Here is an 18,382-nt window from a genome sequence, read left to right on the forward strand (position 1 = left end):
CACGGGGGCGTCTGCTATGGCGGAGGAGCGTCGCCCCGCTGCTGAAAGGAGGAAGCAAAAAAATAAAATAATAATAAAAGCATTTTTATTATCATTTTATTTTTCCACTTAGGTAGAGAGGGGCGGGACTAGCATTCTCTGTGTCATGGGGGCTTGAGGGGAAGGAGTGCTAGGTGCACTCCAAGTGTGCATGCAGGTTTGGCCGGCCAGCCGAGGCCGGCCAAACTGACATGCGCACTGAGAACTCTCCACCTGGCTGTGTCTTACGGTCGGGTGGAGACCAAGTGCAGGCTCCTGCTCCCTCCCTGAGCGGTATTTCAGCCCGCTCAGGCCAATCCCGGCGCTTCTTTCATGCTGTTGCAGGAGCAGTGGAGGCGAGGTGGAGCGGCAGGTGAGCGGTTTTTTAAAATGATTATTTCTCCCGCCACTGCTCCGCGCGCTGCCCCACTAGCCCTTTCTGCCAGCGGCCTCCCCTGAGAACACAAGCTGTCAACCTGGCACCTTACTATTCAGAAGCCCATCAACGTATCTGCAGAATGAGTCAAGGTTCATCACTCACCCCAACTCTTTTCAGCGCATACCTGATCCCTCTGGCCAACGTTACTCTTGCACATGACATCAACATGCAACTCATACTTTCCCTCTGAAAAACCCTCCAACACAAGAAACATGGTCACTGCCTGGATTACCTCATAGGAACTACCTGGTCAAGAGAAGAGCTTAGCTAATTATTGAAAATGAAGACTTTAGCTTGAAAGTAATCTCTCATAGCAGGGAAAAGTAGTGGAATTAAGCGGGAGGTATGTAGTGATAAGGGAAGGTCAAACTACAACAAAAACAAGATAGCCATATGGTCCAAAGAAAGGACACAGCAATTTTCTAAAACACAAAGGGCCAGATTTACAAGGCCCTAACGCCTCTTAGCGCTACACTAGCATCCTTTTTTACGCTAATGTTATGTTGAGGAGGCCATTCTCCCTTGCCATATTTACAAGTTGGCACAATGCTTGCATTGCGCCACTTTGCGCCCCCTGGAGTCACATTATGCCTGCACCAGGCATAATGTATTCACGGGGACGTTCCCCCACAGGGAGGCCCGTAAAAATGGCGCAGTGAAATTTACAACATTTCACTGCGCCATTTTAGCATCACTTTTAATGCCTGCTCTGGGCAGGCGTTAAAATGATGTGCCCATTACTTTCAAAGGGCCTCCCTTTACTTTGCAGGATTAGTGCCACAATTTATGGCGCTAATTCTGCAAAGTACCACAATAGCGTCATAAATCTTGGCGCTATTGTCATAATGTACGCTGTGGTGCGCCGTATTGTAAATAAAGCGCACACATAGTGTTGTTAGGGGGATGCAAGCTGTGAAGCGCTGCTTTCTTGTAACTCTGGCCCAAAGTTTTCTGAGGCAAAAAGTGAATTCAAAATGTAGCCTGCCTTGTAAGTAGTGTTAGAACTCAACTGACGAAATCCTAAGGCACAACAAGGCACTAGCAGGCATGTGATATCCGGCAACTTAGGATGGTCACCCCAGATGTTGAAATAGCCCAGTGCAATAAAGTTACAACAGATGAAGATGAAAACTTGTTTTCAAGCCTCCACTGGGGTTTAGGAAATGGCCGCCAACTAGGGGAAACTTGGGGTAGCAGCTAAATTGCCTGTCATGCTCCTTTGAACCACGGCATTACACTTCCTCTGGCTTGTCTCAGGGGTCATGACGGCTGCAACAGAAAGAAGACTCAAAAAAACTATAACTACTGCCCATCAAGGTAAGGAAAGTTCACTGTATTTTATTGCAGCCCTGCTGCTCCCTCAGCCTTACTCCATGTTTCCGGGAACATTGCTGGCTCAATTTCAAAGGCAAACATTCTATTAGAGAAGAAGAACACATGCACAAATATTCTAATCAGAACACAAACAGAGATATTCTAAGCATGCTGATAATAATCTGAAACTACAAGCATGACAAATGACGAGCCAAACCCCCAAAACTATGTACAATAAGAGGAAACTATTCTGTGTCTAAAATATTGAAAACCTCAAACCACAGCCAGTTTCCTTTTCTATAATGAAGTGTCATTCCTCAGAAGGCAATAAAGCTCTCAATGCAAATGCAGTTGTCACCTCTTTACTATCCGGCTCTTTTTGTGATAATAATGCTCCAATTACTTTGCAAATTGCACCTGTGGTCACAATACACCTCAAGGAAGGGTAAAAGCCTTGCAAGGCACGTGCTCAACAAATACCAGATTTAATTTTTATGATGTCATTTTAGCAATGGTTCGACCAGTCAAATTTAGACTTATCTCAAAAAGCATGTTTTTTCAGACATATTGTGCGATCTGAATAGTCCTGAACAAGTGCTAATGGTTGGAGAGCATAAGTACAGGCAAAACAATTTTCAAATAATTTCAATGTGTGCGTTCTGGGAAAACTGGAGCTCTTACAGGTTGCATTCACAGAATTAAAATGTAGGAATGTCCCAGACTTAAGGTACACAAGATGAAGAATGCACCTTTAATTGTTCAAGATGAGGTGAACCTGAAAATAGACAAACTTCTCAAGCCTGGAAATATAAAGTCAATTGATGTTGCAGAATGGATAGCTCCTTTAGTTGTAGTGAGTTGCATGAAAGAGTTCATTCAATTGTGCATTGACCTTGGAGATCTTAATAATAATATAATGGGTCAAAGATATCCCCTGCCAAGAATTAATAAAATGCTCACCATGACAAACGGGATGGAGTGTTTTTCCTCTATAGACCTTTCTTCAGCATATCGCCAGATGTGTTTGCACTCTGAGAACGAAAAGCTGACTGCATTCATAACACAAATGGAGTTTTTCAGTATATTTCCATGCCATTCAGATTAGTGTTGGTGGCTGGGCTTTTTCATAAATGATTGCATACATATTCTAAGCAGTACACACATAGACATTCTGAGCTTACATATAAGAATCTGGAACTACCAACATCACAGAGCAGGTTTACTTTTTGTAGTTCTTCACTTTTCTCTTACCTCTAGGCCTTGTAGTCGTAAATAGGAGACTTCTGAGGGGCTAACTATGAAACAATGAGTCAATCCTATAATACCATCACTGGGTGAAAGGGGGCACACTCTTGATTCCCCTGTCATTCAGGTAACTTGAGGTTAATGGCATAAGGAGTTTCACATGAATGGAATTTTGTGTATTTTAGCTAGTAATATTATTTATTTTTTAATTATAAATGTATTTACTTATTTACATAATTTTTATAAAGCTCGGCTGGTAACAAGTGTAAGGTGCCTAGGTGCTAATAGACTCAAGATTGTTAACACTATTTTGTTATGGTTTTCTTATTCTCAGATGCACCAAAGGGCACAGAGGTTGTTATCAATCCAAATACAGTAAACATTAAAGAAGGGGATAGCGCGTCAATGGCGTGCAACGTGAACAGCAGCAATCCAGGCATTACCGGCTACAAGTGGTACAAGGATGAGAATGGGGAAGCCTTCAGCACGGAACAGGTTGTGACCATCCAGAGTGTGGCTCGTTCCGACCATGGACAATACCACTGTGAGGTCAAGAATCCTATTGGAACTGGAGTGGCACAAGCCAGAACCTTGACTGTTTTCTGTGAGTTAGTATGCTCAATTTTATTATTTTCTAACTGCCTTTGACATCACTCGTTAGTCAGAAATTGAAAGAGCCAAAGTGACGACTAATTGTTAATAAGATTGGGAAAAGATTATGACCCAGATTTCCTAAAATTTTCTACCCTGGTTCTGCCACTTTTTGCTGTGGCCACAGTGCAAAATGTTCGTCAGGATTTACGAAGCCACGCTGATCTTGAATTGAAGTGCGTGGCTTTGCATTACATTTCCCTAACACAAGTAACACAAGGCGGTCCACGGCTTGCTTTGGGGAGGTGTAAAATGCCTGGTGGAGCCTGTGCATTTCCGTGCATCCACCCATGGTTTTTGACACAAACTCAGATTTACTTTGGTCTGTGAACCTATGTTTGCAACAAAAAGGTGCATCTGCCAGAGACTGTGTAATTAGGAGAAATAACTTTATTTCTTCTCATTTCTTTCTCTTTGCATGTGTGCTGGATTCTGCAACCACATAGAGAGAGAGGATTAAGGGCCAGATGTATCAAAAAAACAAATTGCATTTCTTAAATAGCAAATTTTAAGAAATCGCTATTTAAGAAATGCAAAATGTTATGTACGATTTTTGCGATTCGGTAATAGCAATTTCTTAAAATTCGCAAATGCTATTACCAAATCGCAAATTGAGAATCCGACCCCATTTGCACTTATGGGCCTGTTGCGAATGGTTTTGCATTTCCTAAATTCCGAATTCCAGTTAGGAATTTGCAATTTAGGAAATGCAAATCCCAGGGTGCTGGGGGCCTAAGGCCCCCTCTGCTGCACTCCAAAAATATTTTTACAGACATGTGAATCACACACATGCCTTAGGGGCATGTGTGCGCTACATGTCAATTTAAAAAATGCACTTAAAATGCATTTTTTAAATTTGCACATGGTTACCACCAAACTTTTGTTAATGGTAATTGCGTTTCCTAAATGCCCAATTCGCATTTAGGAAATGCTTGATACATGAGCTTAAGAAAGCGCAAATAAGGAATCTTTATTTGCGATTTCCTATTTAGAGAATCGCAATTTGCAATTCTCTAAATTCTCTAAAAGGAATCGCTATTTTAGCGATTCCTTAAAATTGCACTGCGAATGCCTTTCAGACATTCTGAAAGGCATTTTTGCATTCGCACACAGACGTATTTTATGATTCGCACCGTTTGCGAATGCAAAATCGCTTGATACATCTGGCCCTAAGCCTCTAAGAATTGTTTATTGTACAGAATGCCTCATTTCCTGCACTAAAACAATCCTGACCACAATGCAGGCACCCTACACCATATCACAAGGACGCCTGAGTTGGAGCTAGGATGCTACACGTGTGCAGCGTGCAGGCGTGAGCAGAAATGAGGCACATGTTAATAAATATGGTGCATTTCTGCTTTTTCCCTTGCTGCCTTGTATGAAAGATGACCACATCTGGGCCCATGTCCTTTGTTTGCAACAAGAGACAGCTGAATTTAGTGTTGTCCCTGCACTTTAAGTCAAGTTTTTGACTTTTTCAAAATTCCCAGCGGATTCCACGACTACGCCTGTGAAGCTGTGAGTGTTCCCGATTTCCAAGGAGTACTTTTATAAACCCACTTTCGCATGAGTAAGAACTAGACTTCATCATGCGAAAGTTTCCAAATGCAAATGAACTTGATAACTTTTTAGAATCTTTTTTTCCCCACAGTAAAATAGTTTTATCCATTGAAAAGACACTTTGCTATCACACAGGAACGTCTTACCCTCACCCCCGCCAGCAGTAGCAGCTATTGAATACACCCCCACAGTGATTAATTTGTAAATAAAAAGTGCCAGTGCTCAAATCCCTCCTCTTAAACACGTGGCTGCTGGAATCAAATGTGTGAACACGGAATACTGAGGCAGCGCAATCCTGAAGCCATCTCCGGCCTCTTCAATCCATTTACAGCCACTCCCTGCCCCTCCAGCTCACTCTTGCAGCTTTCTGCTTTCTCCCATTGTGACGCTTTTTCGTTTTTCCCTTCGCCCGTCTTTCCCATGTGTGTCTTTTGCTCGCAGCAAAAACGAGTGCCGGTGCCCCGGAAACAACAAGCACAAATTAAGCACTACCCCCCTCCCCTCATCTCCACAGATGCCCTGGGAGTCATCGGGCTGTCTGTGGGAAGCGGACATCCTACAGGTGTTCGGGCCCGCAGCTGGCCTACGTTCTTAGCCGCAGTTCACAAGTTCCCAGATGCTGTGTTGTGCTACCTTCCTCAGTCTCTTGTGACTCTGTTGCTGACGTCACATCACTGTTCTCTGGACTGAACAGTGGATTTCAGTCCCTGGAGAGAGTATGTCAGAGGATGTGGTTGTCTCACAGTCACGCCATGTGAGCTTGTTAAGTTGCTGAGCCTGAGTGAAGTGCTCGGAAACACAAGGCACAGGAGCAGAATGTTAAATCCTATCTTCATTCATTCATTCATTCACACGGATCTCTTAGTTGGTGCCTCAAGGAGGGGGGCGCGGAGCACCTCCCATCTCTTTCCACTATTCCCTCTCCAAAAGAAGACACACAGCAGAGAGGAAGTGCCACGGAAAGTGGATGGTTTTTTTCATTCCTTGTCAGAAATGTTTAAAGTTCATATTGTCTGGTGAACTGTGTGTATTACGGTCCCGTGGGTAAATGTAGTGTTACCTGGTGTGAATTATACACATTTATGAAGCTTCTTACTCAAAGCTCCTGCAAGGTCTGTCATTGTTGGATATTCCACTGACACATTTTGGCCCACGGTGCTGACGCCATTGCCAAAAATTATGCTATGCTATGTTATGTTATGTTATGCTATGTTACGTTATGTTATGCCATGCTATGCTATGATATGGTATGTTATGTTATGCTAAGTTATGTTGTGTTATGCTATGTTATGTTAGGCTATGTTATGCTATGGTATGGTATTCCTTGCTATGTTATGTTATGCTATGTTATGATATGTTATGTTATGCTGTGTTATGCCATGCTATGCTATGCTAAATTATGGTATGTTATGCTATGCTAAATTATGTTATGCCTTGTTACTTTATGTTATGCTATGTTACCCTATGTTATGCTATGTTATGTTATGCTATGCTATGTTATGATATGTTATGTTATGTTGTGTTATGCTATGCTACGCTATGCTAAGTTATGTTATGCTATGCTAAATCATGTTATGCCTTGTTATGTTATGTTACGTTATGTTATGCTATGCTATGTTATGCTATGCCTTGTTATGCCTTGTTATGTAATGTTATGCTATGTTACGCTATGTTATGCTATGCTATGTTATGCCTTGTTATGTTCTGTTATGTTATGCCTTGTTATGTTAGTTTATGCTATGTTATGTTATGTTACGTTATGCCTTATTATGATATGTTCTGTTATGTTATGCTATGCTATGTTATGTTATGCCTTGTTATGTTATGTTATGTTAGACTATGCTATGTTCTGTTATCTTATGCCATGTTATGTTATGTTATGCTATGTTACGTTATGTTATGCTATGCTATGATATTTTATGCCTTGTTATGTTATGGTATGTGATATAGTTTATATGCATATGGTAATTCTATAGCAAAACATAACTTAAAAGCAGTAGAGAACTGTACCTGGTCAAAGGCAAGCTTAGAGTTGGCTTAGAGCTGGCGAGTAATAGGAGAGGAAGCTGAGTGTTGGGCGGTTGATGCATTATAACACAGTCTTCTTTAGAAAAGTTGCATCTTCATTTCTTTCCTAAATTGGAGGAGCGTTTGGGCAGTCCGGATGGATACGTGGATGTTGTTCCGGATCCTGGTTGCAGAGACAGAAAAGGCCTCCTGCTGTGTGCTTCTTTTCTTTTTTACTCCCCTTAGTCTCCATCCTGATGTTGTCTTGGGTAAAGCTATGTTGCTGAGAACCACCAGAGGTGGTGAGGTTGTCTGAAAGATAAGCGGGAGTCCTGGTTGTGACAGCTTTGTAAATGAAGAAGCTGATTTTAAAGATGGTGAGGGCTGGCAAGGGGAGCCAATGAGGTTCCTTCAGGTTGAGTATGATGTGATCATATTTCTTCAGGCTCTGGATGAGACGTGCTATGGCGTGTAGGATGTAAGGTGTCTTCCTGTCTCGAGGCCATTGATTAGAGCACTACCACCATCTAGATGCAAGAGTATCAGGGCTTAAACACCAGTTATAAAGTAATTTTCTGGAAGAAACAGTTTCGGAAGAGAAAGATGGTACTAGGTCAACTTTTTTTTTTTTTAGTGGTGTTCTTCACGGGTGAGGTTAGTGTCTAGAGTGAATCCAAGTGACTTGGCATTCGGTGAAAGTTGGGGTTCAAAAACCTCAAGGTTCATGTACTTGAGCCAGGTTTGTTCTGTTTCTTGTTTGTTGTTCTTGGACTATAACAGGAACCCTGTACTCGGTTGGGTTATACTTCGAGTAGGTTCTGGACATGCTACTCTGGATGATATGCAGGCAGCGTGTGAGTCATTAGAAGTCTGAAGCAGAGGAGACTTTCAAGTATCAGCGTATTGGTGAAATTTGAAGCTGTGATTTGTGAGTAGAGCACCAAGCAGCTGCTTTTCACAGGCTCTTTATTACTTTTTGTGAAACAACATTGTGAACCCGATAGAGGGTTGTATATCAGTGCAGCAACAATCATTTATAGTTTCTAAAAATGTCTTCCTCCTTGTATATATATCTCAAAGGAGCACCTACAACCCCCTAAAGGAAACCTTAAGGCCTGAATCCAACTATATCCTTTCCACCTGTGTGTAGAAAACGTTTCCGAACCACAACCCAATTTTCAGAATGACAAACCTAGCTTTAATGGACATGAGGAGGGCGATTTTTAAAGCAACTAAAGTCTGGTGTTGTAGCACACTGCCATTTGCAGGGAGCACATTTTCCATTAAAAGGGCCACTAAAGGCCTGATTTTGAGCTTGGCAGAGGGGGTTACCCCGTCATATCGGTGACGGATATCCCATCCCCTGAAATATAAATCCCACAGGATACAATGGGATTTACGTTTCGGCAGACGGGATATCCATCACTGTTGTGACAGAGTAACCCTTCGCCAAACTGTAAATCAGGCCTTAAGTCCGCAAAGGCATATCATTTTATTGATTCTAATGCACACAAATGATAATGTGTGAAAATCGGGTTTCAGTGAATATTTATCATTTGTGCATCACCAAGTAAAGTGTCTTGATTTGTTTTGATCCTATCAAAAATGTTGTTTGCATCACAAATCCGAAGTACAAAATTATGTGATTCTTTTTGCTTTCCAAACTGCTGAATATGTACTGTTCATTTATAAGTATTTAAATTTTGTTGTGTGTTACAGAAAAATGACGTCCCACAGACTTTCCTTTCACAATCCCGGTACCCAAGCAAGAACGTCACATTATTTCTCTATAATTTTATTTTTCTGAGAGGAGTTTGTAAATACAATCACCATGTTAAAAAAATAATCAGCAATTTCTCAGAAGCCTGTCATTTGACCTCTGTCTTTAAAGTGCAGCGAATGTCACATGATATGTACATAATTTAAAAGCATCTTTATTAATTGCTTGGACTTTTACGACCCACTAAATATGGTTCACGACATGCCAGTGGGTCGCATCCTAAAGTTTGGGAAATGCTGGTGTAGAAGTTGTTGAAAACCAAGAAGATTCATGACTGTAAAGAACACCTGTATTCATCTTCCAAAGGACTAGCCCTCACCCTCTTAGACTCAGCAAGTATGTGTGAAGACAGCCCAAATGCCCTCACATTTGGTGGGCACATTAAGCCCAATAATCCTCTGGACACACAGCCTACTAGAGTCCCCAAACCTTCCCCTCTTTCCATTGCTCAATACACTTACCAGGCCTAAAATGTCCCATAATCTCCAGTACCACTGTATCACCGCAGGGGCATTCTTCCTCCATATAAAGGCAATGGCAGATTTTGCTGCCTTTAGATATTACCAGGTTAAAATTGTGTCCCCCTTTGTGGGTTCACTTGGGCCCAGTAGATCCAACCTCAATAAAACTGACCCAGGACTGTGTGATGTTGGGTATCCGATTGTATTTTAAATGGCACTCTGCACTTCTTTACCAATAAAGGCAACTCTGGGTCATCTCCAATGTGTCTGCAAATTATCTCCTTTCTGATTACACCCTCTTCAACACCTGGGATCAGCTGTGTAATGCATATGGTGTAATTTGGAATGGGTGGAGAACCAATAATAAAGAAAGTTGTAGTAAATCTCCTTGTTTGTACCTATGGTGCCTTATGACTGCCTCATCATCAGACCTATTCCTATTTCCAAGTGGAACCCTAACAACATAGTATTTGCTCTCATTTATGCATGTGCGCCAATTTGTCCTAAATCCTCAGGTTTGCCTGTGTTTGAGTGCTGTGGTATGGAATTTATGATCTAAGCCTCGTTTCCTACCAATAGGGGACACAAGGCACCATGTGTGTCCAAAGCTTGTCTGTTTTCCTATTGGATTTTTCCGCTATCAGTCTCAATTAAGGCGGAGCATTGCATAGATGAAAATCTTTTAAAGCCTTACCCCCTTTGACTTCAGTTTCTTTATGAGTCTCATTGGCACTCTTGGCTTATTGCCCTTCCAAACAAATTGTGTAACAGCTTGTTGGAGCCCATTAAAATCTTGTGTTCACTTTTACTGCAAGAGCTTCCAGCAGATATAATATCCAAGGGAATGCATTTATTTTTACAGTGTCTATCCTTCCCATCTGCATGAGAAAGAGAGGTGGCAATTTCTTCAGATCACTACCTATCTCTGCTAAAATGGTTAGCCTTGTAAAGGGCTGAAATGTTCACTGTTTCCTGCTATTTCAACCTCTAAATATATTCTGTGTTACCCAGTGGAGTGGAAATAATTGTCCAAGTCTAGTCTCTTCCTCTTGAGCCAACATAATATTTAAGATATTGATTTTAAAGCTGGCTTCTTTTTCAAATAAATGTAAGTGATTGATAATTAAGGTATGGCCGTATCTGCCCCTTTAAGAGTGAGTATGATGTTGTCCACAGATATGGACAACTGGTGGGCTTTTAGTGCAATTCCCAGAAATGTATCTGATTTTCTATTGAGACAAGCTAGTTGAGTCAAAGCTTAAAGCAAACAAAAAGTGGCTACACAGGACACCTTTGTCTTGTCTCCTAAGACTGAAAGGTCTTGAAGTCTGGACATTTGAAAAATATACACTGTGGGAATTTTATAATTGGCCAATGCCATTGTAATAAAAGGGGGTGCTGACACCACCTGTATTCATTATTTGCAAGAGAAACACCCTGTCCAATAAAGCCTTTTCAAACTCCAACAAGATCTACACTGCTGGATGTTTTTGCTTTTCTTCTTGACCAATAGACACACCTTTCTTATATAACTGTGAGTTTATTGCTCCCTTTCAAACCCAGCCAAGGAAGTTTGAGGTCTTATAAAAATATTCAAGATAGACATCTGGTCCAAGCAGCTTGTTTACTTTGAGTGAACTTATCACAAACAGAAAATCATCTTCTGCTATTGACCCTTCCAATACCTCAGCTCGTCTGCAGCAAAACTCAAACACACAAGCCTTCTGTATGTGTTCCTTCTGGTCATTACTGTGGACTTGATCAGCAGAGTACAGCAAACAAACAAACTGTCTTTTGTTTCCAATCTTCAATAAATGAAAGCTTGTGTTAAAATTCAAGGAGAAAGACACCTTGACCCAAATATGGTGCATATGAAGAAGACGTTGGAGGGTGAGGTGGGTGGGGGTTACCTTCAGACGGTCACTGGCCATCAGAAAGCTCCCCTCCTTGTCTTCCTTCCAGTCTGCAATCTGAAAACATAAGGCCCAGTGAAGGAACATTTTCACCCCTGCTGTTTTCAATACAGTAGTGAAAAACAATAGAACTTCCAAGGGATCTCATGTTGAGTTCGACAGATGAGAGGAGGCGTGTTTCCTGAAAAAAACTGCATCTAGTAAGAAGTTAGAGCACACACTCAACATACACACGCTCTTATCTTCTTTTTGAAGGTCATAAAAAATATTTTTGGTTTGAAAAATATTGGCCCATATTTATACTTTTTGACGCAAAACTGGGCTAACGCAGTTTTGCGTCAAAAAAATGAGCGCCGGCTAACGCCATTCTGAAGCGCCATGCGTGCGCCGTATTTAATCAATGACGTTAGCCGGCGTTAGCCGCCGGCGCTGCCAGGTGTGCGTGGAAAAAAACGACGTACACCAGGCAGCGCCGGCGTAGGGGGATATGGGGCTTGGGCGTCAAAAAATGGGGCAAGTCAGGTTGAGGCAAAGTTTTCGCCTCAACCCGATTTGCGTCATTTTTTTTCACTCCCAACCCCCATAGAAATGACTCCTGTCTTAGCAAAGACAGGAGTCATGCCCCCTTGCCCAATGGCCATGCCCAGGGGACTTCTGTCCCCTGGGCATGGTCATTGGGCATAGTGGCATGTAGGGGGGCACAAATCAGGCCCCCCTGTGCCACAAAAAAAAAAAAAAAATGACTTACCTGAACTTACCTAAATGTCCCTGGGATGGGTCCCTCCAGCCTTGGGTGTCCTCCTGGGGTGGGCAAGGGTGACAGGGGGTGTCCCTGGGGGCATGGGAGGGCACCTCTGGGCTCCTTCAGAGCCCACAGGTCCCTTATGCCTGCCTTTTGCAGGTGCTAAAAAACGGCGCAAAAGCGGCCGTACGTCATTTTTTTTGACCCGCCCACTCCCGGGCGTGAATTTTGCCCGGGAGTGTAAATACGACGCACATGCCTCGGAGTCAATTTTTTAGACGGGAACACCTACCTTGCATGTCATTAACGCAAAGTAGGTGTCCACGCTAAAAAATGACGCAAACTCCATGGACTTTGGCGCTAGACGCGTCTAACGCCAAAGTATAAATATGGAGTTAGTTTTGCGTCGGAATTGCGTAAAAAAAAACAACGCAATTCCGGCGCAAACAGAGTATAAGTATGCCCCATTGGCCCATATTTATACTTTTTGACGCAAAACTGCGCTAACACAGTTTTGCGCCAAAAAAATTAGCGCCGGCTAACGCCATTCTGAAGCGCCATGCGGGCGACGTATTTATTGAATGGCGTTAGCCGGCGTTAGCCGACCGGCGCTGCCTGGTGTGCGTGAAAAAAAAACACGTACACCAGGCAGCGCCGGCGTAGGGAAAAATTGCGTTTGGGCGTCCAAAAATGGGGCAAGTCAGGCTGAGGCAAAAAAATCGTCTTAACCCGATTTGCGCCATTTTTTTCCGACGCCCATCCCCCATTGAAATGACTCCTGTCTTAGCAAAGACAGGAGTCATGCCCCCTTGCCCAATGGCCATGCCCAGGGGACTTCTGTCCCCTGGGCATTGGGCATAGTGGCATGTAGGGGGGCACAAATCAGGCCCCCCTATGCCACAAAAAAAAATGAAAAAAAATACTTACCTGGACTTACCTTAATGTCCCTGGGGTGGGTCCCTCCATCCTTGGGTGTCCTCCTGGGGTGGGCAAGGGTGGCAGGGGGTGTCCCTGGGGGCAGGGGAGGGCACCTCTGGGCTCATTCTGAGCCCACAGGTCCCTTAACGCCTGCCCTGACCCAGGCGCTAAAATCCGGCGCAAATGCAGGTTTTTTAGACCCGCCCACTCCCGGGCGTCATTTTTGCCCGGGAGTATAAATCCGACGCAATAGCATCGGAGTCATTTTTTAAGACGGGAACGCCTACCTTGCATATCATTAACGCAAGGAAGGTGTTCACGCAAGAAAATTACGCTAACTCCATGAACTTTGGCGCTAGACGCGTCTAACGCCAAAGTATAAATATGGAGTTAGTTTTGCGTTGAATTTGCGTCGAAAAAAACGACGCAAATTCGGCGCAAACGGAGTATAAATATGCCCCATTGTGTTTTAAGTACTCCTAACAATACTCACCACCCCTTAAGCCCTTCTCATGTCCTGCTTCTTATATAATGTATTTTCACAAGATATGCCAGCGTTAATGTCGGGAAATCTAAAGTTCACACCCACTCAATCTTACTGACCAAGCTACTCCCTGGATATTTTCAAAGTTTCTGCATCCTATTGAGTGAAACAAACCTCTTCGGCCCAGGGTAGTTGCTCTAACACACACCTCGTGTTGTAGAGCTCATTTCTGTTTCACTAGCCATCCACACCACACTTAATTTCAGATAGCATTATACCGACTCCTCATATCATAATTAACATAAGAAACAGGACTAAAAAAAATTCCACTGTGTGGAAGGAGTTAAGTGATATTCCCAAACCCCTACATAGTTGAGTGAGAAAGTCCAGCAACTATCAATTTGGCAAACCTGGATGATGAATTTAATTTCCCACCCTGCATCACACAAAATCCTTTGAACAAACAAGCATTTGTGGAGTCATATTTGTTTGTCAATTAGACATAAACAGGCCACTGTCAAAGACATTCTGCTGATATGTTGAGCTGTGATACAACACATTTATCTGTTAATAAGCAAAGACCATCCTAATTCGGGACCCTTGGAGGAACAAGAGGTTTCTGATCATTCAACTAGCCATCCTCAGTATTGCTGATCCTAGTGCCTCCCTGTCTCATCTCTCTGCACCACTATGTATTCAGTATCTTCTAGCCCCTGGAGCTTGTAACATCTTAGGGACCTGAATATGTGTCCCAAGACTTCGCTTCATCTCCTGTATCGATTTGTTTGCCTCAAATCTGTTTATGGAGTAATACAATTTGTCATTCTGTTCAAATGCTATTTGTAAATTAAATGACTACCTGTATCCAATTCCATCTTTCCCGACTCTGTTGATGATAGGACTAAATTCAAGGTGCCACTAAGGGAAGCCAAGAATATGTCTTGAAAAAGTGCATGTGAACCTCTGAAATGTCACCTCTTCCAGTGCATGAACTGCTTTCGTGGCCTCCTCTTTTTGAGAAAGGTGATGAACCCTTGTGAGTACATGTCTGGTTCTGTGTACCTTTTGTATTGTAGCTGTCTAGACTCACCTTCTTGTGGTCCTCTTCCAGAAGAGAACTAAACAGCCCTGCCACAAAGGCCTTGAAATCGAAGCCTCAATCAGCCACCTGCATATCTCTCACTTGAATGTTCCCTCTTTGTGAACAATGCTCCAGTTCATCTAATTTCATGAGTGCCATATGTGCTTTAGCATCTCTAGAGTTGTAGTCACTCCACAGCCCCAACCACAATGCAGCATCACCATGGGTGTCCCGGGCTATTGATCTGACCACACCGGTCTCCATAGCAAGTGTTGCTGATCAAAAGCGAGACCCCACTACCGAAGACTTTCTCCCAGACATCCTCAGTCAATGGGTCAGCCTTCTGCATCAGTGTCTCCAACCCAGAAGCCAACGCTGAAAATGCTGAATGGGTGCTCAATCTTGAACTGGCAAGCAGGTTTGGGGGCGCTTCTTCATCAAACAATCTCAATGGTCAGTATTCTCTCTGTAGATAGACAACCGCTTAAGTTTCACCTTGGCTCTGGTCAGTCATCACATGACCAAATCTTCATAGGGGAATTCACACTGTTCATGGCAATATTAAGAAAGCTCTATGAGGTATGGTACATTTACTGCCATTCCATTCCAGGCCTCTTTGGGGCAGCTCCCCTGTGCAGCAGCCTGACTCAAGAGGCAGGCTTGCACTTTGTGCCCAGACTGTACTTCGGAAACTTGCTGCCGACCGGCCTCAGCCTAGCTCCTCTCAAAGGGGTCTCAGAAGAAACAGCTTGCTTTATACCTGGCTTCAAGCTTTTCAATCACATCACTCCTGTCCTACTCTCCATCCAACAGTTGTCTATCCTTGCCAGATGCATGAGTCCCACAGCCTGTGCGAACCATGAAGTCCTGCATTCCAAGCCCCCTCACTATCTGAGAAACCAAAGAAACCAATCATCTCAGCCTTTCTACCCAGGACACGAATCCACCATGTAACTTCCGGCACTCTGTTTTCCCCCACATGGCTTTGCCACAATGCCACCCCCCATTCTCAGCTAAGACCATCTCCTTGATCTTCCGTCCCTTCCAATTCCATCCCTTTCATCCTTGTTCTTCTGCTCCTTCCCTACCAACTCATGCCTGCCAAAGTGCAGTCCTGAAATTAACTACTGAAGATATAACCATAATACAATGACCTGTTGTTTATGTTTTTGCTCTCAGTAGCAGATTCATTTTTTGTTCAACAGGTGGTCACAACATAAAATGGAGTGCAAACAGCATTGCTGTTCAACTTTTTGCAAGCAAAAAATGTTATTTTTGAACGTAAGTTCACTCAAACACTGTGCCAAAGTCTCTTTGCGTCGTGAAATGGCAGCGTCTATAAAGCTACCTCTCCTTCCACGGTTTATGACCTCACATATTACATCACTTATGAAATGCTCTATGACATCATTGATATCATCACTAATGACATCTGAAATTACATAACTGATGACATCAATGCGCATGGAAGGGGCATGAGTTGTAGTGTCTTCAGATAACTAACTGGTGAATTTAAGCAGTTTGTAGAGTTCAAAATGTTACATTTTAACTGACATTTTCCTCAAACTATAACATTGCTTTAACTTTTGGTTTTTCTGTGAACAGTGAATATAATTTGTATATATATGTGTGTGAGGAAACTGGGCTGAATGCAGAAGCCCCCTAACTTTTTGCCCCCATTTTTCACTCATGCTGGTGTTTTCCGGACTCTGATGGTGCCCTGGGCCTGTGCTTTAATTAAAATTACATATGCAAGTCAGGCTAACTATTTTGCTGTGCCAGCCCACCTATAGGTCCCTAGTATATGGTAGGGCATGTAGGTTTAGAGACCCCAGCATAGGTAGTACCCCCATAGGTGTACTGTTGTGGTGCCCAGTGTCATTTTAAAAGCAGGCCTGCCTTGCTGGCTACTTTTAAGTTACATTTACCCCAAATTCGACTTTGGAATTAAAAGTACTTCCAAAGCCTCAATCTACCTTATTTTTTTTACATAGAAGTGACCCCTAAGGTGTGCCCTAGGTTCCACCAGGGTTTGGGGCAGTGTAACTATAAGTAGGAACTTTATAAAAGATGTTTTATAAGCCCTGGTGAGGGAAAAATAGCTAAATTCATTTCCCCCCATTGTAATGAATGGGCTCCATTGGCTAACATCGGGAGACTTTATTTTAAATTAATAAAGCCTCAGAAGGAGCTAAATATTTCAAGCTTGGTATCAAAATTATTGTTATAATAAATCCACCAACTTGCCACTGTTGAATTTAATATACCTTGCACCTCAAAAGAGCTTTTAGAACTCTTCCTAAAAGTTACCAGTTTCAGCTCTGTAGTGCCCTTCGCTGATTGGCCAGCCTGTGGCAGCCTGGCCGTGCTGCCTTGATGTGGTTTGAAGTGGCTTGGGCTGAACACAAAGGAAGTGCCTTGGGGAGGAGAACTGCCTCAGCAGAACAGGATGGAGGGAGAGCAGCCAAACTGGTCTTCAAAGGAGCGAAGGACATTTGGGACAGCATCTGTACCTCCTCCATTTCCTGCAAACCCAGACAACCAGGTGCCTCCTGATTAGATTAGGAGAGGAAAGGAGTGTGCCAAGGGAAACATAGACACACCAGTGGATGGACTCAGCCAGACCTAACCTCTGAGATTGAATTTTTACCATCTTGGATTTTGGGAAAATGTTGCTCACTGGGATTGATTTTTGCCACACTTCCCAGGAAGTAGTCACTCAAGAGTGTGGTGGCTTGTACGTGATTGTTCAATAGGCCCCCCCTGCTTTCCACCCCAGGAGCAAGGATAACATTGGCAGAGCTGCACCCCATCATAGATCCCTACAAGGAACAAGACAAAGAAGAAGAAGGACTGCCCTGCTGGACCCCTGACCTGCACCTGGACACTGAGGTCTGAAGGACTGCACCAGCAGCACACTTGGGCTTCACCACTAAAAGGACTTTGTCTGTCTTCACCTGCTTCAAGAAGGGACTCCCTGTTTGCTACAGGTAAAAAATAGTTGACCAGAGTCCCCTGCATCAAGCCCTGAAGATACTGAGGAGCTGACCATTTTGCATTTTGAGATTTAAAGTCCTAACCCTCAAGGAGCAACTCAGAGCTTCTGGAACCTTGGGGTGAGTTGTGGACTCCTAAAGGATCTTCAAAGACTTTCAGAAGAAGATCCAGAAGTTTGGTGAAGATTGGAGAACGTTTGGAAAAAAGCTCCAGAAGTGGACCAACCCAATGTCATGAGTCAAGCCGGCTTACGTCAACCGCGACCCCCCCTGACTTGTAGGTTCGTCCTGCTGAAAATCTCTGGAGCCCCAGATTTCCAGGATTTCAATGGGGCTTGTGGAAAGGGAATCCAATGATGTTGACTCGAAATCGGCTAGCTTTGGAGGGTCTTCTAATGTTGGAGAGAAAAAGCTCCAAAAAAGTGACAAAGTCCGAACGTAAAAAGTTGACCAAGGCTTCCCGTGCACCGTATCCGAAGAGGGCTCCATGTAGGTTGGCTTCAATTTCAAGTTCGGCCCGGACTATGATTTCCATCACGAAAAATCGTCTAAGTCCGAAGGTAGAATTCTTCACTGAGGTCTCCTGCGACACGTATCTGAAGATGGATCCAGGGAGGACGGATCCGACTTGCGACTTCTTCCTGGTGAAGAAACTGAAAAAAAAAACTAAGGGGCATATTTATACTTGTTTTGCGCTGAATTTGCATCATTTTTTTTTTACACAAATTCAGTGCAAAACTAACTCCATATATATACTTTGGTGCTAGACTTGT

At 43.2% G+C, this 18,382-nt stretch overlaps 1 protein-coding gene across 2 annotated transcripts in view; it reads left to right on the top strand.

The window, feature by feature from the left end:
• Positions 1–18,382, top strand: part of SIGLEC1 (sialic acid binding Ig like lectin 1) — a 278,498-nt gene that overhangs the window by 82,528 nt on the left and 177,588 nt on the right. For both annotated transcript variants that reach the window (XM_069205241.1, XM_069205252.1), the window contains one exon: positions 3,351–3,620. In XM_069205241.1, the coding sequence (XP_069061342.1) occupies positions 3,351–3,620 (270 nt within the window). The remainder of the gene's footprint in view (positions 1–3,350; positions 3,621–18,382) is intronic.

Source organism: Pleurodeles waltl, chromosome 1_2 (assembly GCF_031143425.1).
Source record: "Pleurodeles waltl isolate 20211129_DDA chromosome 1_2, aPleWal1.hap1.20221129, whole genome shotgun sequence".
Classification (NCBI taxonomy): Eukaryota; Metazoa; Chordata; class Amphibia; order Caudata; family Salamandridae; genus Pleurodeles; species Pleurodeles waltl.